We start from the raw sequence: 23,921 nt of genomic DNA, 5'->3' as shown, positions 1-23,921 counted from the left end.
TCCCCGATACGAAAAATTTCTTCCCCAGGATCAGGATCCTCGCTCGTTCACCGAGCTGCGGATCGACTTGGCGTCTGCGGGAGGTGAACATTACGATCGTAAGGTCCCCGCGGAGGCACCAAATGCTCGGGTGAGTTATGAGAGAGATCTGCATTCTGCGGGCTGTTCCTTCCACTTCATTTCTTTCCGCCGTGCCTGCAAACGCCGCAGCACGCCTCTTATTTATTTATTTATTCATTTACTTATTTTTCGTTATCAGCTCCTCCGATCTAAGCCTTTCCGCCGAGAGTTGTTGCTGCTGCTGGTGCTGCCGTTGCACTGCCCGAAGCCTAGTCGATGCTCTCCTGCGCCGTGCGATAGTCAATAAATTATCGCTCGGAAGCCTTGAACCGGAGCTTTCGAACGCGCGCAGACCACGCGGCTCTCTGAAATCTGGTAATCTCACCATTTTATCGTTGTACAGCTTGTTCCGACGCGTGTTCGTGTAACCTGTCAGGCTAATTGAATCGAATTAGTCGTTGCGCGTCATGGGTTACACAATGGGCATCGACGGTACGTGTACACACTCGCAATCGGGATTGAATGGTGAGCAACGTCAGGCCGGTCGAAGACCGTCAGTAGGCCACGGATGAACCTGAACGGAAGTTCTGATGCCTTCGTGGTAATCGGTATTAACGAGAAGTTGTCAAAGATCCGAACCGCAACGTGGATCCCAGGTTGAAAAATACAATCTAACGCGCACCTACCAGCCTGACATACGAATCCTCGAACCGTGGATTCGTCCGCAGGCGGAGTAACGATGGTGCAAGTGCTTTTATGGAGGAAGAACGGGCCGACATGTCGATGGTAAGGAAACTTGAACCAGACACGAAGACTGGTTAATTGTATATGGAAGCCTGGAGTGAAGTGGACTTAGTGCCGTACGAGGACTATTCTTAGAATTGGTACAACGCAGGAAATCGGAAGACGTAGGTGTTTGTTTTATATCCTCAAGTGGTCAGACCCCGCGTTCCCTAATCTTAATTACGAGTCCGGTAATTCGAAGGGTCGAACGATGCCGTAAGCTAACCTCGAATTATCATCGTAGCTGATCGAAGTTCCGCGAGCGTTTTTTTGGAGAGATATTTATACGCGGGTTATGCGGCACGCCTCCCCCTCCAATGAGCTATATGTAACATGCCCACCAGCTGATGGGTACCCTTAAATTTCGAAGGACCTTGAACCGACACGTATGTATAATAACGCGATATTTCCAACCGGTTGGACGGGAAAAGACTGGCGAAAGAAATGGTTACTATAAATACATTTTTAATCTGAACCAATATTTCTGCAGCTGCAAGTTTAGTCATAAATCAGGTTCCTACACTGTCATTTGCAAATAGTTTATGGTGCCGGGCTCAGAAGGGTCGTGCTGTGCACTAAAGTTTCAACATGCAACTTACAACGCGTGCCTTGTGAATTATAGCAGATGTATAGTATCTTCAATAAAGGATATTACATGCATCACCCGGGGTGTTGCCATTGCGGCGAGTCTGTTTCACCGCTCCCAGTGAAACAACGGTCACGTTATACTCATTCAACTTTGCCACCGCAAGAGCTACGCGCTAGACTCAACAATCATTTTTAGGAAGACAAGACGAAACTCTATGATATAAGATTAAAGGTGCCGCTAATGGGACAGGTAGCTCGACGAAAATAGAATTTCGGGAAAATAAATTTGTGTCGTGAAAAAAAGATAAGAATAAAAAACGAAAACCACTGACTTTTTGACACGCTTACGGTTGAAAGAAATTTTTCATCGATATATTATATATTAGTTAGCGATGTCGTTCTAACACCTCTCGCCGTGTTTGAAACGGCAGGTGACAATTGTGATGCGCGAAGAGTGTGAAGATTGATTAATTCCGTCTCATATAGATTCGGCACTGCAGCAACGGTTCGTCATCCGAAATGATCGACTATTGATACTGTAACAGCTGCAACATAAATTCGCAACTAGAACGTCGAATCTTTTTTTTTCACTTTGAATTGGTTCAAAACGATTACCTTTGAATTGAACCGGTTTTAAACCGTTATTATCCACGGTGAAACGAACGGAATGAAAATCATCAACCAGTCTCAAGTATATCGCGAACTTGACAAAGCGCATGATTTTAACATTGTCTAAGCTTCTTCTACAATTTCTTCACAGCTGATCGCCTTAGAACGTTGGAGAAAAATAGCTGGTACTATGTATTTTCACATCCTTGAGCCTATATACGAGCGCTTCAATTTGCTCCATTGTTTCATTATAGGGTGTGTAAGAAGTGGTTGAATATATAAACAATTAGCACTTTGAGAGACACGAATGCACGGCTGCTGCGGGAGTACCGATCTCACCCTCCATGGGAATTATCTCGAGTCGAGATAATCCAGCAATTACGAACTCGTCGATCTCGGTACCCGTTAATTTAAGTGTAAACTCTAGAATATCTCGAGTTTCCGTCCCACCCACGCTAAGAACTCTTCGAATAGTCGAGAGCATTGGGATACAACCGAACATTGTACACAGAGGCATCAGTATCAAGGCAGTCTAAAATGTCGCAAAAAAAAGCGGCAATTTTACGCTTGCACATCGCCATAGCTGGCCACCACTGACTTCAGCTAGCACATCGCGCGCATTCCAATAAAGTAACACCGTCCGGCCTCCGAGAGAAAAAACTAGATCGACTAGCTCAGTCCACGAGTTATTATATGGCTGTATCCAAGATTCGAATCGACTCCACATATAATGTCCACTTTTTCTGAATCTTCCACGAGAAATGAATAAAAAATTTTTTTTAAATAATTAAATTTATAATTATTAAAGCAGAAAAAACTTGGAAGCTGAGGATTCGGTGTGACGCCAGGTTATTTCCCTTTACTTTAACTTTACTCCAACTTTATTCGATTTCTATTTCTTTTCTTTGGGATTCCATTCATTCCGTTAATTACTGAGGGTAATTAAAAAAAACGTTTACTCACCACTCGTCGAGCTGTATTCGCCGATGTATCGCCTCGTCAGGTATCGGACAACCACCGCTGAAACAGAGATCAACGATTATTTAGTCACTTGAGTCGTGCGTGAACATTAAAAATTCGACATCGGTATTGGGGGACGAAATTGATCTGGACCTCAAAGTTTCGAAGCAAACTTATCACTGAATTTCTATAAAAAATTTGACCACGAACAATTGTGACTACAATTTAGTAGAAAGTTTAATTGTTGTACATTTGCAGAGTCTGTAAGGTATTTTCCTTCTCATCGGTATATCGACGAGAATTGACACTTTCTTTTCGTCTGAATATGCAGTTTCGTATTTGCAGGTGAACGTTGGGGATTTACATGCAAATTCACGTTGTTGTTTTTATCATTTTCGATTTTCTTTCCGACATTTTTTCACCGAGCACACGCCTTATACGGTTTTATGCGAGTGGCAACCTATCGTTAGAATGAGTATCGGCGGTCGGTTAGCATCTGTAAATCGTTTAACGCTGGAGAGAAGTTCTTGTTCGCGTTGCACCGCCGCTCTGAAGCCAGCCAAGCCAACTCGTGCGAACGTAGAGAATATACCGAGATTGGCGAACTCGCAGGGGGCGTCGCGGGTGAGTGGAAAGTTGTATCTCTCCTCTATCTCAATTTACCGGTTCACGGAAAGTTTACGACGCTGCAGAAAGAGTTCATTATCTGCCAATCTTACGCCAAGATGAGGCATTAACGATGCGCAAATGAGTAACGTTCCTCCAATACGTATTGCCAACGCTTCTGTCAGTACACAGATACGCTTTCTAACTCATACATGGAGGTACAAAATTTCTTCATGCCGGCTGTCAAAATTCATACGCAGGTACGATGATCTCAATTTAGTCAGAGAGAAGAAGATTATTTGACGTCGTTAGTTGCGCGGATTCGGTGATGCGTGTCGGACTTGAAACTCTGCAACTATATGACAAAGGAAGCGAGTAACTTTTTGCGTAACTTCCTCCTTTTGTTCCTGAACCTCTTTCCCTCTTACCGAACGAGAGAGTTCCCCGCGGGTTGTGCGACGATACTTTAAGTCGGAGCCCTGCAATTTTCCTCATTCTTTGAAGGCAGAAAATTGCACACACGTACCGATCATGAACCCTTATCGGAAGGTAATTACACGCTGTACACTACATACGGTCCGGCAATGTAACACCTCCAAAAGAGCGGATGATTTGCGGTGATCGGTTCACGATTTAACCGTGACATTGCATTGCTACGGATAATATTTTAATGCCTACCTACACACAGCGGCATCATAGATCATGAGAAAAACTCGCGGGGAGTATTTAGATGTTGCCACGATGGGTATGATTACTAGACAGGAAAAAAAAAGTTGTATACCTACCTAGGTTCACGTTAGATGCCCTACGCTTCAAAGTAACCATCGCATTGATACCGATTGTAATCGCAAGCTAATGCTCCAAGCGCAAATATAAAGCAGATTGCGTAGGAAATACATCTCGCGTAAAATGCACGTTCGCCTTGTACGGAGAATGGTGTTGAAAAAAATAAAAGATAATAAGAAAAATGCGATAACGCATTGCACTGCAGATTAATTACGTGTGCTTTGGTAGAATAACGTAACAACTTTGGCGTGACGCGTTGTACGGTCGTCGTGCTTGAACGCGTTCTAATTCTACTATAATCTATAAGAATTGAAAAAATTCAATATTAAATTTTGTAATCTTATTACATGGCAGATTAGCCGCAATTATAAGTAGACTATTAACATCGAACTCGTGAATTTCGAGTATTTTTAATTCAAAATTTAACTCCACGGCGGGCGTTGAAACTGACTCAAAGTTCGTGAAATTACTTTTTCGGTCTTCCGTGAAGAGATATTTACCCTTTGAAGCGAGGAATGCCGGCACAAAAGTGGTTACGTAGCCAAGTGTCTGCGGTTAGCGAATACGGAGGTGCGAAGTTAAAATTTCGTTAGGTCAAGTCGAGACGAGGTTTGGTGTGTGTTGCAGGAATATTTCGCCCAAGGTGTGGTTCGGGATATATTATACGCATAAACTCCGATAATGGCAGCATAAATACTTGCGGCGTTGCTGCAGGTAGAGCGAAAAATACATCTGTACAAGTAATAACTGCGGTCGTCTGAAAGCCGAACGATTCCACGCTTCTTGAAATCTGTGTTATCAATACCCGTCCGCGGTTGATACTAAATACGCTCTGTTATACTCACAGTAGAAAAACTGATCGAACAAGAAATTGTGTACATTATACGATGCCAGTTTTACAATTGATTCCGCTTGCGACTATGTAAATAAACGAGGCAGGACACTGAAATTCACGCGATACGCTTACTTCGGGAGGATAATTAGGTTTTCGGAGAATCCCGTTCGAACACCGCCAAGATATATGTGCGATCTAAAACTTTATCGGGACGTATCCCGTTTGGATACACACAATTGAACTCCAATGATTCTTGAATCGAGCATTCCGATTAAATGTAATCCTGTGCCAAGTAAAACGGGAGCTTGTGCGGAGCTATAAATCTTGTGCCAAGTAAATGTTTTGATTATTTATTTTACGCCCAACTTGAAACTTGTGAAAAGTTGTGATCTCTGCCTTGTTCCGTCGTCGGTCGTATTACTTCGTTTATAAAAATTCATTCGGTTCATTTTGTGAGGCAAACTGGAAAATGCCACGTGACGTACGATCGTGACTACGGGCACCTCGCGAGGGCAAAGGTCAAATCGGTGCGCGTTGCACCTTGCAGCTTTATGCAATGGCATGGATATAGATACCTGTATCACTATCCGCAAAGCTGTACGGGCAAGCAGCGAGGGTCGAAATATATTTGACGAGACTTCCATATTCAAATCAGGGAGTGTGTGTACCAGCTTGGATAATTATACGGCTCGCTAGTTCTCGCAGCTACACGCGGTTTGTTTGCTCGTTTACCGATAACTGGTTATCTCTACCTTGCAGCATCCCGAGTTCTTGACCGCTCGCGTTTATTGATCTTCTCCGTAGGGAAAATGTCTCGGTATATAATTATAATTAAGAAAGTGATATTGTTAGGATGGAACTGAGTTTCTTTTTCAAGTCACGAAATTTTGTGTCTAGTACCTTTTTTTAAAAATGCAGATCACAAAATTTAACTCCTTCTGTTTCGTTTCAAAGCTTTCTAAAACTCGAGCAAACTTTCGGGGAAAGATTTTTTTCTTGAACGAGCCAATTTTCAAACATTCTTCACGACATTCATCATTAACCTCTCAAGATATTCTACTCGTTTTGCTAATCCCGAGATGCCAGGATCGTATGATCAGCGGATGCACGGCATCTTAATTCGACTCCTCAAGTTATTATTTCCGGATACCGTGAGTCTTATCTAATCAAGATACGCTGATGAACTCTGCAACTCCAGAAAAAATGTCGGCTTTGTTTACTGCGCATTTAACTAAGACCGAGTTGAAAACAAGATGAAAAAATTTTCTGCTGATGTCACGAAAATAAGCTTATAGCGTATACATATAATATTATGTACGACACATGTTCGGCTTCATCTGGCCAATTAGCAGGACTTGACAGCAGCTGTATAAATATATTTTCAATGAAAATGTATTATCGATAATAAAAGTTCAATAAATATTGAATTGTGTAGAAAAATATTATTCTCATTGAGCTACTCATCCGAGTTGTAGGAACGATTTATTACAATTGGAACGGTGACTGGAAATACATAAAGGAATGCTATGTGAATTAAACCGTGCATTAACCATTTATAGTCTCCATCGCAAGGAATTGAATAATCATGAAAATAAACCATATCATTTCTGTAGATTGCAAGTATAATTTACCGCAATGATTTGTTTTCATCAGTATAAAATCTGCAGAATTAGTGACAATGAACGAGAAATTTTTGGAAACTAAAATCGCACAGTACAGCTTCAGTGTAATCAATGTTTATTAAAACAAAGTAAACTAACTTTAGCCGAAAGAGAAATTCTGACCTGGTTCATCTTCGCTTATCTTATCACACCCGACTGCAAATAACGCTGCAAATATAGCCGCCGCGGTGAATATAATGTTTGCCAAATACTCAAGCGAGGCGAGACGAGACGAACGATCGTATAAAGCAAGGGAGTAAATAAGTAGTTGTGAAGCTGAAAGGCTTAGGATGGTTGCAAGAAATCCCCGTAGAAACCGCCTACCTACTACGTACACTTGTAGTCGATCCGATCTAAAGAGCAGCGGAACGAACGAATGATAGCGTGGTCGCAGCGGTTCGAAATGAGATCGCCTATAGAACACGCTTGCGGTTCTGCACTTGCTGCAGCAGCACTGAAGCCGCGACGTGAAAAAAACTTACCGGCGCAGCTTAATTATACCGCTAATTAGCGTATTGACAATCTCTACCAGAGTATCGACTAGTATAATCGAATACAGGGCACTGGGTTCTTGGGTTAAGACCAATCGTCGGTCCATCGGGACCACGAACTGTAATGTAGATTTAAACTGCATCCGAGTCTGTCTGTGTTGAAGAGGAAGTCAGGTTTTATGGTCGAGGTACTAGGATGTATAATATCGAATGCGTTAAGTTCGCATGAAGTAAACACGTGATTATAGGAAATAACTGTCAACGAGTTCCTTTTGTCGAAAGCATCATCGCCTGCGGGAATTACTGACTTTTATGAGGTAGGTATCGATTCTCTTCTTGGAATTGATTTTGCGTCAACTCTTCTAGATTGCCAAACGGCAATCGATACGATAAGAAAAGTTTGTCAATCGGCAAAGAATATGGCGAACAACGCGGTCCCGAGGCTCCGGAGGTAAGTCAACGTACGGTGAAATCGAAACTAGCTATAAAACACCGTTCTCTAAATATAGACAGAGCGGTAAAGTCAGGGCCAGGGTCAGCAGCAACGAAAGCCTGGAAAGGTATTTAACGAGGACATGCAGCGAAAGGTGATAAAGGTGTTCGGCAGCGGTTGCAGGTTCGGAATGCTCGGCTCTCGAGACTCACCAACTAATGTAAGACCAATTTGACCCCGTGGTTGAACGGAGTCACAAAAACGATCGGTCCGCTGAGTGCAGGGAACGCGGGGCGTCGATAACCATTGAAATAAGAAAAATGTGTGGAATTTTGGGCTTAAAACTTTGGCTTAATGCGGACAGGAGGCAGTAGGTACCATAATACTCCGTACTCCAAATGGATATCGGATGTCTGCATCTCCCTACCTGCCGTCGGGAGCACCCTTTACGGACTATTGGGCTCAGACTGCGTATCCTGCGCTCGGCCAGCCGACGACTGTGCACAAGGCGACATTCGATCGCTCATCCGGAGATCCTAATTTCACGTCAGATTCACGCCACTTTTAGGGACTCACCAACCCCTGTGGGGGGGTCTTATACGAGACGCTCAGGGATCGGTTATACGATACGTATGGGAGCGCTAAAGCGGGGATTACGTTTACGGAGCTTACAGAGGTGAGGAGCTTTAAACGCTTGCTAAATTTCATTGGAGAACGTGCGCGGTGATGTCTCATGTCCAGCTAATGATCACGACGCGGTAATTCGTGTGTTGAAATTTCTTTATTGCTCCACGCACAACTACGATGACGAACGAACTGAAATGAGTTCTAAACATCTAGAACCTCTTTCTTCACTTTCGACCGAAAAATTAGTGCCGCACTAATCTCTAAATGAGTGGGAGTGTAATGAACGAGAAAGTAGGTACCGACGTGATCGTCAAAGAAGAACAAATTTCATTCGTTTACTGAAGAGTCGAAAGAAAAAAAGAATAAACGAATCTGTACGATGCAGGATTTATCTTTGAATATAAATATACATCGTGTAATCACGTGGAAAATTGAATATGAAGAAACCATCAATATGGGACGTCGAATATTGATTATGAAAGAGGCAAGAGAGAAAAATCACAGACCATAATTGAATTTGAATGTTAAACGTGATAATTTATATTCAAGTTGCACCTTCACCGTTGATAGTTCATCAGATTTTAGAACTGCTAATAAGTATATTATCCACAGTTCTGAGTTTATAATGTATGTTATATGTATAATAAATCAGTATACGGGACTCGCGATTCGATTGTTATTCCTGAGAGGTTTTATGGTTATGCAGCAACAATAAAACGTAGTAAAATCCAGTATATGATGCACTACGGTAAAATTTTAGGCTAGATGCAGCAGACATTCGTCCGTATCAGTTTTTACCAATGTTTCCGGGACATGCTATAATAGCTATATACCAGAATTTCGACATTCTTGCAGCCCCTTAGCCCGAGCTATTGAACCAGCACTTCGTTTCACATACAATTAACACTTGTCCTGACTTCGAGGCGTGGGTATATCTACAACCTCAATAAAATTTAACAGTCACACTTTGAATCGAGTTCTCAGTCCCACAATTTTTCTGATTCAATTACCAAGTAATATCTTACCATAAGGACTGAGTTACACAAATATGGAATAAGTAAACTGTTTTCCCACAACCTGTTAGGTTAAAAATAGGAAACTGGAGGAAAGCTTGCTTTCTTTCAACGTCCGTTTTCTCTTATTACTCAATACTTGTTATTTGATTTCTAGTTCGCTAAAATCGGTGTCACAAAAGTTACAGGCAGCTGTCTTAAGAATTGAACCGGTTCGTAAATGATAGTCTCTCCTTACTGATTCTGCCGATATTATCCCTTTATGCTACTTATTAGTAGTAGTTATCTGTACTGCTCAGGTTCAAAATATGATACTGGTATTTGAGATCGCTGTTACCGTCACATCTTATAATTATTCTTTTTTCTTTAGAACAAAGTATTTGCCCAATTATCAAACATACATACAAAATCAATGAGATCGAGGTCCAAGTGAATTGCGATCGTTCGTTTTTCAGAGTACGAGAAGCGAAAAGTTCAACGAGCGTTACTTACCAGATTTGCCGACTCTGGGGCCGCCGAGGACGACCACCCTGATCCTGTTGACGTTTGTCATCGACCAGGAGAGATGGGGTTGTGGTCAAGTATCGTTTGAGTCACGTGGGCGCATTCTATCTGTAGTTCTTAATCAGCGTCGAGTGTGGAGCGGTGATTAATTATCGTTGGTAGGAGGGTAGCGTTAAAAAGGAAATCTTCTCTCGCGTAGGATTCACCGATATTTATCGATCACATTATTTTGTCGTCCTGTTCGTTGTACTATACGCACTGATCCAGGGCACTGACCTATTTATAAAGGAAGCGCCGTTCCAGCAGCGTGCCGGCAATTTATAGACTTCGGGCAGGTATGGAGAACTCGAGGCGAACTCTCATACACCAACCTACCAACCAACCAACCAACCAACCAACCTACCTACCTTGAGTCACGAATAGAGGTAATTATTTCGAACGCGGTGCAGTGTCGCCAGCAAATTACAAGTTCCTGGTTCTCGGTACATTATACATATATATATATATATTTATTTATAATACACGACTTAGCATTTGATGATGTCTGGCGTCAGCATAACGCGAAAGTCACGCCAAGTAGAAATAACGCGTCTCGAGCACCCCGACGAGCGCGACGTGCTTACATGGCAGTTAAACGCCTTGTTTACCAAACGCATACTTAATAACACAATAACCGAGCCAATTGCGTAATTGACAATCACTTACGCGACCGCTGTGTCTTTCGGCCGGATCAACGCGAAATCCGTGTTCAAACAAGTCTCGAGTTAAACGCGCGAAAAAATTTCCGTCGTTCAGTTGTTCTTTGCTCCTCACTGATTCACTTCACTTTCTTCACTTTTCACTGATTTCCCACACACTCTTTTCGTTTGACGGCACACCGGAAATTATAAGTTTGTATTAAAACCAGGCGATTGGAGGATACGACGGGAACAGCGACGTCAATAAGTAGCTTTCAAGCTTCAATAAGTAAAAATTTACGGACTGGTAAAAGCCGGCGCGGTGTCAAAGCCAGCGTCACGCCGCTTCTCGAACTTGGTCCATTCGCGTTTGGATGCTGAATGAGCTTGCGCGGTTGCGGAGCCAAGGTGCGTTCATCCGACGACGAAACGTATACGCGATCTAGGTGGGTGGGACGGAAATGTCACTCGTCGAGGATGATACAACACAACACGAGGCACTGTTGTGAAACGGTATTTACGTACGTCGCTCGATCGCTGCCAGCGTCTGTAACATGTGCGACGATAAGGTCTCGCCGTCTCCGCGACAAAGGGCGAATCTTCGATTTATAATCGTTCGAAATTGCCGATCGGTAATTCCGAGGAGAAGAAGCACGTGCCCGGGCGGACCGCGCTTGAACCAACGGCACAAGGCACACCTCACACCGACAACTCAGGATTATCGAACAGCGGCAACGGCGACAACGGCAGGTGGATTATGCGGACGAGAAGGTGCGTAAGTACGAAGCAGGTACTCGAAACATCGGTCGGACGATTCGGCTGACGCGACTCTTGCGACGCAATCGCGAACCGTCCCTCTCGCTCGCAACGCGGCAGGCGAATGCCTCTCGCAAGGCTGTGCGTGCCATCTAATATCCAGCGCACGCTTCGTTCGCTTAAGGCGCCAGTCCGCGCTGCGCAACTCAAACGCTCCCGCGCCGCCGCAGTCGGATTACGGCTAGCCGGCTACCCGGAGGTTGAGAGACACGCCGTGGCGCCCGACGGTGCCGGTATGCGCTCCGCTCCGCTCCGCGTCTCTGGCGGTGCGCAATGCAACAGGTAAAGAGTGACTCGCGAGGCTCGCGAGTCACCGGCAAAGGACCCGGCGGCGGCGAGCGTTCGCGATACCGAACCGGACGAGCCCGATCGTTTCGTACAGAATTGACGTCGCACTTTAAAACCAGTATACGAACTAAGTACTCACTCGAGCTGCTGGAGTATTTCCGGTGGTCGTTAATCGGGGGGTGTTCCTCCCTTCCGTAATCACGCCTCTGCGGTTCCGCGATCTTTAACCGGTTCGTTTTCTTCTGTTTTCCTTTTATTTTTCAATTTATTCACCTTCGCTTACCATTTTCCTGTTTTCCTCTTTGTAATATGTGAGTTTTCTTTGTTTTTCTTTTTTTTTTATTTACTACTAAATGTAGAATTACGATACCGCCTACTCGTACTCGCTAACTCGGTCGTGTTATCAAAATTTTATACTTTTCATTAAAATTCTGCATTCTTCAGGTGAAACCATATGCCGCCGGAAGCTTTCCCCTGCCCCGCCGAGTTCATGTTACATTTACTACGAGGGTTCTCAAGTTTTTGTCATTACTTGAAAAAGAATTTATTAAGATTCTGAAAAGCAGCCATTTCTTTTTTCTATTCTCAACTTGGTTTGAAGCTCAAGGTTTCGTTCATCCTCGGTATGGTTTCAACGAATCGTGTCTATACTCCGGAGGAAGCTTGCACCGCTATATTTCTTTAGAAGTACGGAAATAGAAATAATTGGAAGGGCTGCTGCGCAAGGATCATGTGGCTCCGTTTGAAATAGCGTGTAACACCCTGCAGCCTGCATGCGGCATAACTGGCAAATGTACACGTACATGTACGTCTATGTTTGTGATGCCAGCTGCTACATGATTACATCTCGAATATTCAATACGTTTGAGCTCAACTGATGTTTAATTCTAACAGTATCAGGTACATCTTGAAAATCATTGCACCGAATTTGACTTTCGTAACAGCGAGAGTACACCGATCAACGGTAGCAGCAGCAACAGCAGCAGCAGCAGCTGCAGCGTCGATCGATCACGGGCAGTCGGAAATTGATTTCGACATTTTAATTATAACGAGCACCCCGTACTCTTTGAACACTTCGCTGATCCACGTTCCTCGATATAACGCGATGAGCAAATGTCTTTGCATTCAAATTAACGATAAGAATTACGCCCAAGTGAAAGCCTCAGATCAGTTATTCGCTTCATCGGTGGCTCCTGGAATGATGCACAAGACCCGGGAGTGTTGAAAAATGATTAATTATTACCGTTTGCAGCCAACTGCCGTCTATTGTAATTCATTCGACCCGAATGAAGAGTGTGAAAAAATTACCACTGATCGGTGCCTATAGATCAGTAATCACGATTCGTTCCGCGTCTGCGACTCAGATGGATCACTGAGCTGTCTATTCCTAATTAATTTTTCCCAATTCCTGTTTCGCTTTCTAATTATAGAATCCAACTGCACGGTATGAGGACTCGAAGCTGACAAGGTAGACGGCTCACGAGCATGATAATCACTACCACTCTCTGACTGCGATGTAATACGCAATTGAATATTCACACACGTATAGATAGACACATGTACAGCGAATGGAAAAATTCCTGGAGCATATCGATGCGATGTTTGACAATTGAAAGACTGTACGGACGATTAGGAGAGTAATAGTGAAGCATTTCCGAGAAAAAAGCGGATGCTAGTAGCGTCATTAGTGCCATTCCATTAATCTCGGCGCCACGACTTTAGACGTGATAACGCGTCTACACCGAATGTATTCTGATCATCTCCTCCCTAATACTGTTAGAAAGAGGTCTAAATACACCGAGTGCATCCCAATGAAATAATCGCCAGTAACTTTAGAGGGACTCGGCGTGCTCTTCTTTATCAATGCGTTTGTGCAACATCTCCACGGATAAACGCAGCACTCCGGTTTTCTCATCTGAAACTGGTTGAGCTTTTGTCGGTAGGTATGCTGTCTCTATCTACAACAGTTGAAAGCCAACGCATCGCTCGGAGGGTAAGAGGACACTGACAAAGAGGGAACTGCAACTATTCACCTTCATCACACCGTCATCATCATTGTTTATAAAACTTAATATAAACTAAAAATAAAGACAAGAATGTATGTAAAAAAAGAATGATGTACGAATAAAATCTCAAACATCAAACACTGGTATTATTCATTCACAAATCGCTGATTACGATCCACAGTCGGTTTCCACAAAGCTTCTTAAATTAAACAGACTACTATTCAGGTCTACGTCACGTGCTGGAAGTTTGAAATGGGTAAAAGGGTTGTAAAACTAATTCAAGCGACGCATCGTCGTTCACGTCTTTTTGAGATTAATCACACGGCGTCAAAAAATCGAACATTCATGAATCCCCACAGCATGACGCTGGGTAATCATACGATGAACATGAACAAGCATCCCGATTGTGGTAGCGGGACACGCACTCCTCACTTTGTAATTATACAAGTGTTGATGCGTTGTGGCTTCGGCGTTATCATATTTACAACCGTCAAAGGAAGAGGACGTGAGATAACTGCATGCGATAGCTCTCGACCAAATTGATAGAAGTTATGTTACTGGAAAGCCCGGTGAATAACATGGAAAAATTTTTCCACTCCGTTAATTATTTACCAAGAAATTATTGCAGAGAAGTTTAACGGAAACGAAACTCAGAGAACGGGACGAAATGATGGCAGTATAAGTGTAGTAAATACTTTCGCTTATTCGACTGTATACTTACAGAAATCTTTTTATTGCATACTTCGTCAAGCGCTCTTCGTCTGAGACACTGGAGCGCTTCTACAAGCTCGGCATTGGCATTTAGTACATTTTCTGGTCTGTTCGATATGTTGAGAGTCATGCCACGTCAAGGCTGTACGGACAGAATTATAAAACGACCGTGTACGAATACTCAGGACTGCAATTGTCCGAATGGAATTATCTTTTGTCCATCCAGCAAGCCATACTTACACGCTTTGACGTCCGAAATTCTTATTGCTATTCGTGGTGTTCGACAAGGAGTGACGAAATACGTGCTTCACGTTCCTCAATGACCGGCCCTCTGCTGCGTGCTCGGTTAATATTGTTTCGCTCGAAACATGTGCAAGCGCTTTACAATTACGCCGGTTATGTCATAAAGCTGTAATGAGTCAGTTCACGGAGCCGGTCGCTTGATTTGTTTTGATACGACGATGCCGCGCTCCCGTTTACGAGTTGCTTAAAAACTTTTACCACAATTTTTCATCCGACTTCTTTCAAAGGGCTGCATTGAAGTTTATAGGTTTTCAGGTTCTCGACGAAACCACAGCAGTGACAGGAAACAGCGTGTTACTGACACTAGGAGTGATTAGTCATCGACGAGGAACGAAGCGGTACATTATTGAGCAGTCGACGCATATAATAAGACTGGTTTACTCGTATTTGCGCAAAACTTTGTAGCTTTCCTTTGCCGTTCAACGATCGAGTGATCCAATCATTGCGAAAATGCGTTCCCGAAATGTCCTTCGAAACTACGGCTCGCCCCTAAAAACAGAGGTGGCATTAATCGACACCATTCGGATCTGTAAAAAGAATGAACCTGTTGTTTTTCACACCAGGCTCGAACTCCTGTCAATGCATTGCAACCATATCTAAAAATACGATCGCTTCGGGTCGTAACGAAGTTACATCGGGGATAAAATCTGAGAATTCCAACAGCGACCCCCGAAATAATCCTTGCTTACGATAAAATCACTCGTCACTGAAGATCACGTCTTACACGTCGTGAATCGAATAAATTGCAAACTAAACGTCAATTTCGTTATCGTTTATAAGTTATTTCACCAGCAAATTTCGCATCAAACTAATTCAGATGTTAGCAGTCTGCACATACGCAAACTATACCCGAAATTAAAATCTGAGTTTGACATAACAGCTAGCAAGCCTGGGCAATCGGCACTAATTCATGGAACACACGACTAATGTCAGAGAATAGAAATTCATGAATTTATGATCCATTTAAGAACGTGACAATTGGAAAGAAATTTAAATGAATTTCTGCGGGCGCACGGTGGAATCATAAATCGGCTTTAACCGGATGCCGTCATTTCATAATTAAAAGGTTCAGAAAAAAAAAAAAAAAACAACATACACTGATTAACTATTCCCATGCCGATAATAAAACCACAGACTGTTCAGCGGCTAGTTATAGAGTCTCAGTTTATATCGTGGAATAAAATCGAAGGTTATAGTGTGTACCTTATACCTTCCGAATGCTCGTCGAACACGTCGAGTCTGGCCAAATCGAATTTGTATTCGCTCGGCGTACAAAGTATACCTCAGAGGTTGCGGTTCCCATCAGCGGAGACAAAAGGCAAGTGTCGTTAGGTAGTTGGGTTCTCTAACTTGGCAGACAGCTGACACTACTCGTGACTCAATGTACTTTCCTTCGCACGAAATAAAACGAACGGTGTATACGCGCGTATAACCGATGCAGTAGTTCTGGGGCCATTTTCCCAGAGACCGGGCGATAAGGACAGAGGCATAAACACGTGAATGTAGCCTCCCGAGAAAAACTTTACGAATACTAAATTCATTCAAAGCGCTACATGCGAGTCTTCCTTAAGCTCGTCATGCGACATTACAACATTACAATAATTTGATTCTTGGTGCAAGGTCCAAGGCTACCGGAACACGAAAGTGTGCAGCTCTATTTTTTACAGTCGTACTTTGAACGGAACTGACATAGAGATACGGATTAATCAGTCGAACGGGACACGATCGTTTCCGCTGCGAGGCAGCGGGATCAGTGTAGAGAGAGAAAGAGAAAGATTGCGCGCGGGGAAAACTTATATTGATCAAACCGTTGGGATAATTGGGAAAAGTAGTAAGGCAGAGCGGAAAGTAGGAGCTTTGTGATTAGTGCTTCGATTCCCGTTTCAGGCCCTTCCTCCCTCCCTCCCTCATCCGCGCCCTTACCGTTGCCCCCATCCGAACTCCCCCCTAAAATCGTGCAGACAGACAGACCTCGTGGTTCCGATAGTAGAACGTAGCGCGTCGACGTTAGTGGACGGACAAAAATGACCTCCGCCTTCGAGCCTTTCGGCATTTACCGCGTCCGTATTTTCCTGTTGTTATTACTTACCGTTTACTTTATCAGTGAGACCGATGGCGTCTACAAGAGACGGGAGGATAAATCTAAGTGCCCGAAGGTCAAAGCTATACGCAACTTTGACACGGCTGAGGTACGTTTTGAAAAATTGTTTACTTTAATTCATTAAATACACTGTCCAATTCTCACACTTGATATTTTTGGAGTAAGTAGTTCAACTTGACGAAGGGGCCTTGAATTTATAGTTCACCCAATGTTTACACTCCCTAGATTCCAGTTTATTTTTCGATTGCAAATTCCACCACGGACTTGTTCCCAGCCTCCTCCGTCGAGCGCGGTTTTAGACTCACTTTTACGACCAGTTTAGAAACATTTTCACACGATGAGCGGTCGTTATTACGTTCTTATTAAAAACAATAATTCGTTTGATCTTTCCTGAATAGGTACTTGAAAAATTAGTAACCGGAAAAGGTCTGCAATTTTCCGATTCGATGAACATAAATCGGATTCAAAATACTTGCAAATATCTTCGGGCATATGTATATTGATGAGTTGATTACTGACTCGGCAATCAACATTTCCGTAGCAACAGTTCTAAAATCCGCTGCAAACTCGTTTTGAGAATTTTTCAAAGTCTTCCAATTGAGATCTAATTAATGCAAGAATCGCACATTAATTATTTAGCTACAAGGGTAACGTCTTCCGGTCAAACCCATGGGCATACGCAAGTAATTTCATCAAACTATTGCGAGAAGCGTGCTATTGAACAGGTATAGAGCGTCTGTATAACACATCGATAAATTACGGCTCGCTCTATACTTGAGACAAGTCTTAAGACGAGACCAACTTTCAAAAATGCTCACCCAGTGTCGAGAAGTTGCATCAAAAGCCATGTTGAAATGCTTTCGAATTCCTTTCGCTTGTCTCGGGCTCCACTCCGCCTCGTTTAAAAATTGGCATTGACGAGGGGGATGATGCTTCTGCCGGGGGCTCGAGTTCGTCCCTGTGAATGCCAGCGTCAAGGGAATAGGAAAATATGAGTGAAATCGTGACTGGTAGTCAGAGTGGCGTTGCCACGTCGCGACAATGGTTAAAAATACCCATTCGATGACGAATTTGGCGTGTGGCGTTTCGGCCCGTGTACCGTTGCGCGAGACGAAGGGATGCTCTCGTTCGCCTTTGAAGAAGCTCGCTGCACTGGAACGACGCGGCGACGCATCGCCTCGTCGTCTGGGAAACGTGACCTAGGGATCTCCGTTTTTACGAGCTGTAACGCGTCCGCCCGGCTATCGGAACGCGATGCATGGGTTTCAGGGCTCCAGGGTGTATCTGAGGCCACGATCTGCCCGGTCATTGATAGCGGGGATTTGTATCGAGGCGGCCGGTCGACTGGACGCGAAAATGCCCAAAGAAACCGTGCGGCGCTCGTATAAAGCTTCGTTACGGCTCACTGTTCTTCGGCTACGGAAATAGACCCACTGTTGACTCTGCTGGAAATTCGAGGTTATTGGGCCAACGCGTCGACATTCCGTCGTCACTGGATTACACAGGCTCGGCCGACCCTTGAACCCCCGGCTTACCGAGACGGCGTCATCGGCTCTGCCACGATTCCTCAATTATTAGTTTACGCGAGCGTTCATGTTCAATCCGAGGCCTCGCACCGAGTACTGATAACAGCTTCGCTTGGTGTGATGATCAGCCAAGGCTGAGCCGGTGACGTAACGGACAATATCCCGACCAATTTCTAGACCGCGAACGATTATACGAGAGTAAAGTCGATTAAGATCGAATAAACTGAAGTGGGTTTATAAAAGACACGGATTTCAACTTCTGCGGATGATTCCTTTCAATCGAGGCTCTTGAAACCTTGAATGACAAGTTTCTTCAACGAAAAGATCCTTGCGATGTCGGCTGACTCTGTTACGCACGCTATCCTCGTGGTGAAAGCTTTCATCGTCTGGACTATGAGGAATTTTCGGCTCGTCGGTTTATTTTCTTCGGGAGATACGGAAAGGAGTGTTGAATGATGAATAATTTCTTGTTCGCAATGGTCCACGGAAGAATCTTTGATCGCATTGCATTGTATATATCGTTACGTAGCAATTTTATGTGTCCGTTACCGAGACTTTGGAAAATATGATTAGCTTTGATCCGAATAAATGGAGTAGGTCATATTTATACGAGTAAATTTCATTTTCGTATCTTGACGACTGACAGAGATTACATTAACCTAGTTTTTCTCTGTATAATATGGTAATATAATATATATGTTTATTCGCGATGAAAATATTCTTTATACCGATTCGTATACAATCACAGTGAGATTTAGCCTGAGCATTCATTACCCGGTGATCATAAAATATCGGCTTTATTTTTCAACGATCGTAGGTTTTCAACTGTGCAAAATTGCTTTTAAATTTTCAGCAATAACTGACCATTCATCATTGTCGAAGTGAGAGAAAAATTATCAACGATGGTGTACTTTTTGATGGAGTATAACGGTGTACCATGAATCTGAAATCCTGTTACAACTCATTTTGCAAGCTTCTACATACCCGTGGTGTTCAGTTTTCTCTAACAATAAACGTTGAATAGGAAATTCTTCTAATTTGTAAATCCGGTAATTTAATTAGCGTGTCTGGTCAGATTGCCACGTGGTGATAAGTCAAGGGTACACTTGAGTGCACTACACAATCTATACACTCGGCACAAACGTTTACATTTGAAAAAGATTGGTTCTTTGATGCAACATGCGAAAAAATTTTTTAAAAGGGGTAAACTATTTCCTAGCCGTTACTAAAATTAATCAAACAACTATACCGAGATAAAAAACAATTTATTTATTGAATTATTAGTGGAAAAAGAGACTAAACGTTTCGCATTGTATTACATACATACCCTGCAGCATAGATCAAAATTGTTTACTAAAGTGAAGTAGTTGTATTGAGTTCCACGTGGCAAACCCTCGTGTTTTGTAATTTGTCCAAACCTGCGGTCAAACCGTGGCATTTGAAGTTTACGATTCATTTTCCCGTGCTTCAAAAGTGTTTAACGCATAGAGCGGCAGCTATTTCGGTAATACGGAGCTGCTAGAGAGCCATGTTAATGGGTGTGTCTCATTTCATACCACTCGTAAGAATTTAGTGCGAAGGATTGTACCAGAACCGAATAACGGATGATTCCGTATCGTCTAAAAGGAATTAACCAATGTTAGATTTGTATCGGCACGTGAAAAATATAAGCTGTAGCGATATCGGGAAATTCATCAACACGCTGCAGGTAATACCCCAAGACACCGCGTCGGATTCACAAAAGTCCCGTCCCGGAATTTGTTAAATTTGTCACGAAGTACAGAGAAATTATTTAAATTGAAATATAGGTTTTCCGATACGTCTGTCACATTGCAGCTTTTTCTACTTTCCCTCGCACCATTAAACTTCCCCCAATATATTAAATAATCCTAATTCTTACCGAATGAATTTTCACCGTACGCCACAGTTCTTGGGATATTGGTACATCGTCCAGTACTATGCAAGCTCGGAGGAAGCTCTGGATTACAGATGCATGCGAGCCGAGCTGTCCGTCTCTTCGGAGATCGCCGAAGTGACGATGAACTTCACCTACAGTTTTGCCGACGATCCAATCAACGAACAGCTCGGTGGAAACATCACCTGGAAAATACCTTCGCCGGATTTCCCTGCGCACTGGGTCCACGCCGAAGACACATGTGAGAACTTCACGTACCGTTGCAATTTCGTAGGGCAGCTTTTTCTCCCTCGCGAGGCTTTACCCGAATTTTCTCGGCTATGATTTTATCCTCAGAATTAGTTACCGGCGCCACGAGGGCCGAGATTTTTACCCAACATCACGTAGCAGCGCGGCTGTTAATAACTGCGAATCGGGAACAAGTTGAAACTAACGAGCCTGCGGTATTTTGGCAAAAATATTTTATGCTTCGGTAAAACGATTCGAGCGGGTATTGTGTTTGTGAAAATTTACTGGCGCCAGAAGCGCCCCTCTCTCTACTGACAAGGGCGCGAGTCAAGGCCGTTAATTTTACGGATCTCAATTCTTTCACGCGTATAAATAAAATGTTATATATTAATGATAAATTTCCCGCGCATTGATATCGTGACAATTGTTATCGACAGACGAAGGGATATACAACACATACGTACTCGATTCCGACTACAAGTCTTGGGCCTTACTGATGCATTGCGCCGAGAAAAGCAAGAGCCCTCGATACCTATCCAGCTTCATTATGAGCCGGGATCCTCAACTTGGGGTCAACGTCATCTCTTATCTCCGAGAGAAACTACCCAGGTTGGAAATAGTTATTAACCTAAGTGTATATTAGATTTGCAGTTAAGTTCAGGAAAATTTTCAAGCGGAATTCTCTTTTGACTGACTTACGAATCGATGATGAAAAGTTTGGTGGAATTGACAAATCTTTGCCACGATTCCGATGATGTAATATAAATGCGAATCAAAGTCCCTGATTAGCCTGATCCAAAAAAATTTATCAACAGGTATGACATCGACCTGGAGTACATGTTCCCGATGTCTCAAGAAAATTGCACGACTGTGGATCCAGGAATCGGACTACTGATGCCACCTCCGGTACGCGTCGTGTCGAAGAGGCGAAACGGGGGGCGGCGACATCCGTTGAAGAGGAAACATCGTCGCTTCTAATTACCTGTGAACTGCTATAATGCCGCAGCCTTGAATGAGAGAGTTTAATTAGTATTAGTTTTTGAATTTTGCAAAGGTTTGATTCACAAGTCCTTGACGATTACACGTATTAGCGGAATAACAAAATTGTCGAGAAGAGATTTGATACATTGCTTCGAATTCCCCCGTTAATTGGAACCAATTAATAATCGACCCGTGTTGTTACCCCGGATTTGCTCAAATCGTTTGGGCATTGCTCCCTAGAACTGTACAATAACAAGCTATTGTTTTAACAGCTGTTAGTAGATGCCGGAATTATAATTAGTTATGGCTAAATGCGTATAAATAAATCGAGGTAATATATGAAGTGGGAATATTGCCGTTTGTAAATGGATGTAATTATTCACAGAGTGTAATAAGTCGGATCTTGTAATATGTACTATAATATTCGTAATTATTATATAGATAATAATAATGATAATAATAATAATAATCACGATAATGATAATGATAATAATGATAATACCACCTGACAGAAGTGAAAACACTATAATTCCAATTTCCAAAACAGCGTTTCTCTCTGCTTGTAAAAGATCTGCCTTTTCGTGCCGATATCTTCACGACGATTATGCAAGTGCAGTCATATCGACAAGACTAACTTGATCAGTGATCCTTTCTACGCAAAATAATTTCAGCATTAGCAAGAGGATCTGAAAACTAATCACACTCATTGCAAAGGAGAACACAAATTTTCATCATCGATTGTTTAAAAAATTATCATTGTTACTATCGTGTCATATTTTTTGTCATTGAAGACGAGTCATTTTCTTTTAGTATTGTACTTTAGTTGGTCTTGTCGAAATTATATGCACGAGTAGCGCGTGCGAATCCGCGTAGAGTAAGGAAATGATATCAGGAAGTATACAATTTTAAGGGTAAGAGATAAACGTATATACATAGAGAGCAGTTAGCGTTATGTACTGATTGTAAATAAAATTATGTGATATAGCGAAAAGGTGAAGAAAAGATAGAAAAATTGTAGACACAGGTAACAGTGCTAGCTGACCATAAGCATTAAATGTGTAAAGCGTATACAATCTGATTTGAAGAAGGTATAACTTCTCAAGTAATTGGCGATATATAATTTTTTTTTTCCTACTCTTCTTTATCTTCTATATAGATCGTCGTTACATTAAAAGAGACGTGACGTACGTATAGTTAAGTAAAAGCGTATAGGAATACAGTACCTAATTAATACTCTACTTCGCAATTCACGCAATTTTTATATATTCCTTTGTAATGCCTGATGTAATTGATGGGAGTAAGCATAAAATATCGTGCCACAATTACTACTATCTACTATTATTATTACTATCATCTTTATACATTCTTTTTTTCTTTGGATAATATTAAGTTATTTTTAGTCAAAACAACAAGCTCAAAACCATTGATGCATCGTTTTTACCAACGGATCGTAGCATCGAATTGTCCATGAACATGAATCATCTGGCAGTGATGCGTGAAGAGTAATATTTCGTATTCAATTGTTGAGATGATGAAAGGAAGTTCAAGTTAATACAAGACCGATTGTTTAACCGTCTATCTTATTTATTTTATTTGTTTTACGCCATATTTTAGTTACGCGATAACCGTTCCAAACCGCGTTCGTATTTGAAAAATAATATTTTTCGAACGTGATTGTCCGTCAATTCAAAAGAGTGAAAGGTTGAAGTTGCATTCTTTGTCAAGTATTAAAAATAGAAACACAGAGTGGGTGTTAAAATTCCAACAAATTTACGTTATTAGACCCAGTATTTTCTAATATGATTTTCAATGCTCAAATTTTTTCCGGGACGTGTTACACGAGTCTAGTGCTATATTGATTGTAAGACAAGTGTGAGTAGTAGAACGCCGAAAGTGTCGACGAAAAGAGAGAATTCGTTAGTTTTGAGGCGTGGAAGGCCGTATAAATGAAGTTTCCGTTACTCTAAGGATTCGAGTAAAGGCAGAGAGATAGTTGAAGGTTATCAGAATCGTGAAAAAGGCGAAGGCGATGCGACGGTTCGGAATCAATATAATAGATTCAGATTTCAGGCGCTGGGTAACTTTTAATGGAAATATACCTTAATCCTCGCTAATTAAACCGGCAAGTCTGTCTCCCTTCGCCTTCTCGCAATTTTGCACACAACTATTCTGAGGTTATTCAATTCAGTTATCAAAATTCATTTAGGAAGTTTTTAATGAATTAAAATACAACTTTTGATACTTTGGGCTAGTTTTATTAATTCAATTAACAACGTTTTATAATACTCTTCATTCCTCTCTCTCTCTTTCTCTCTCTCTTTCTCTCTCTCTCTCTCTCTCTCTCTCTCATTTATAATTACATAATTATAATGAACTGTTATTGTTTCTTTTAGACCCGTCATCTTATTTCAAC

General features: G+C 42.3%; 2 protein-coding genes across 3 annotated transcripts in view; one reads left to right on the top strand and one right to left on the bottom strand.

Moving 5' to 3' along the window:
* Positions 1–11,632, bottom strand: part of LOC124300003 (ras-related and estrogen-regulated growth inhibitor-like) — a 43,616-nt gene extending 31,984 nt beyond the window's left edge. The window contains exons 1-2 of the mRNA XM_046753595.1: positions 9,945–11,632; positions 3,004–3,060 (exon numbers count right to left, since the gene is read on the bottom strand). Coding sequence (XP_046609551.1) covers positions 3,004–3,060; positions 9,945–10,005 — 118 coding nt within the window. The 5' untranslated portion in view covers positions 10,006–11,632. The remainder of the gene's footprint in view (positions 1–3,003; positions 3,061–9,944) is intronic.
* Positions 634–23,512, top strand: LOC124300002 (uncharacterized). 2 transcript variants are annotated; one of them, XM_046753594.1, is made up of 4 exons: positions 634–846; positions 20,312–20,540; positions 20,965–21,136; positions 21,343–23,512. In XM_046753594.1, the coding sequence occupies exons 1-4, from the start codon at positions 817–819 to the stop codon at positions 21,503–21,505; spliced, it is 594 nt and encodes a 197-aa protein (XP_046609550.1). In that variant the 5' UTR covers positions 634–816; the 3' UTR covers positions 21,506–23,512. The 2 variants fall into 2 exon arrangements, with proteins under 2 accessions (XP_046609550.1, XP_046609549.1); XM_046753593.1 differs by lacking the exon at positions 634–846 and adding an exon at positions 16,422–16,946.
* The last annotated feature ends 409 nt before the right edge of the window (positions 23,513–23,921 follow it).

Source organism: Neodiprion virginianus, chromosome 3 (genome assembly GCF_021901495.1).
Source record: "Neodiprion virginianus isolate iyNeoVirg1 chromosome 3, iyNeoVirg1.1, whole genome shotgun sequence".
NCBI classification, from domain to species: Eukaryota; Metazoa; Arthropoda; class Insecta; order Hymenoptera; family Diprionidae; genus Neodiprion; species Neodiprion virginianus.
The sequence above is the reverse complement of the archived record's forward strand: the minus strand, read 5'-3'. Positions and strand labels throughout refer to the sequence as shown.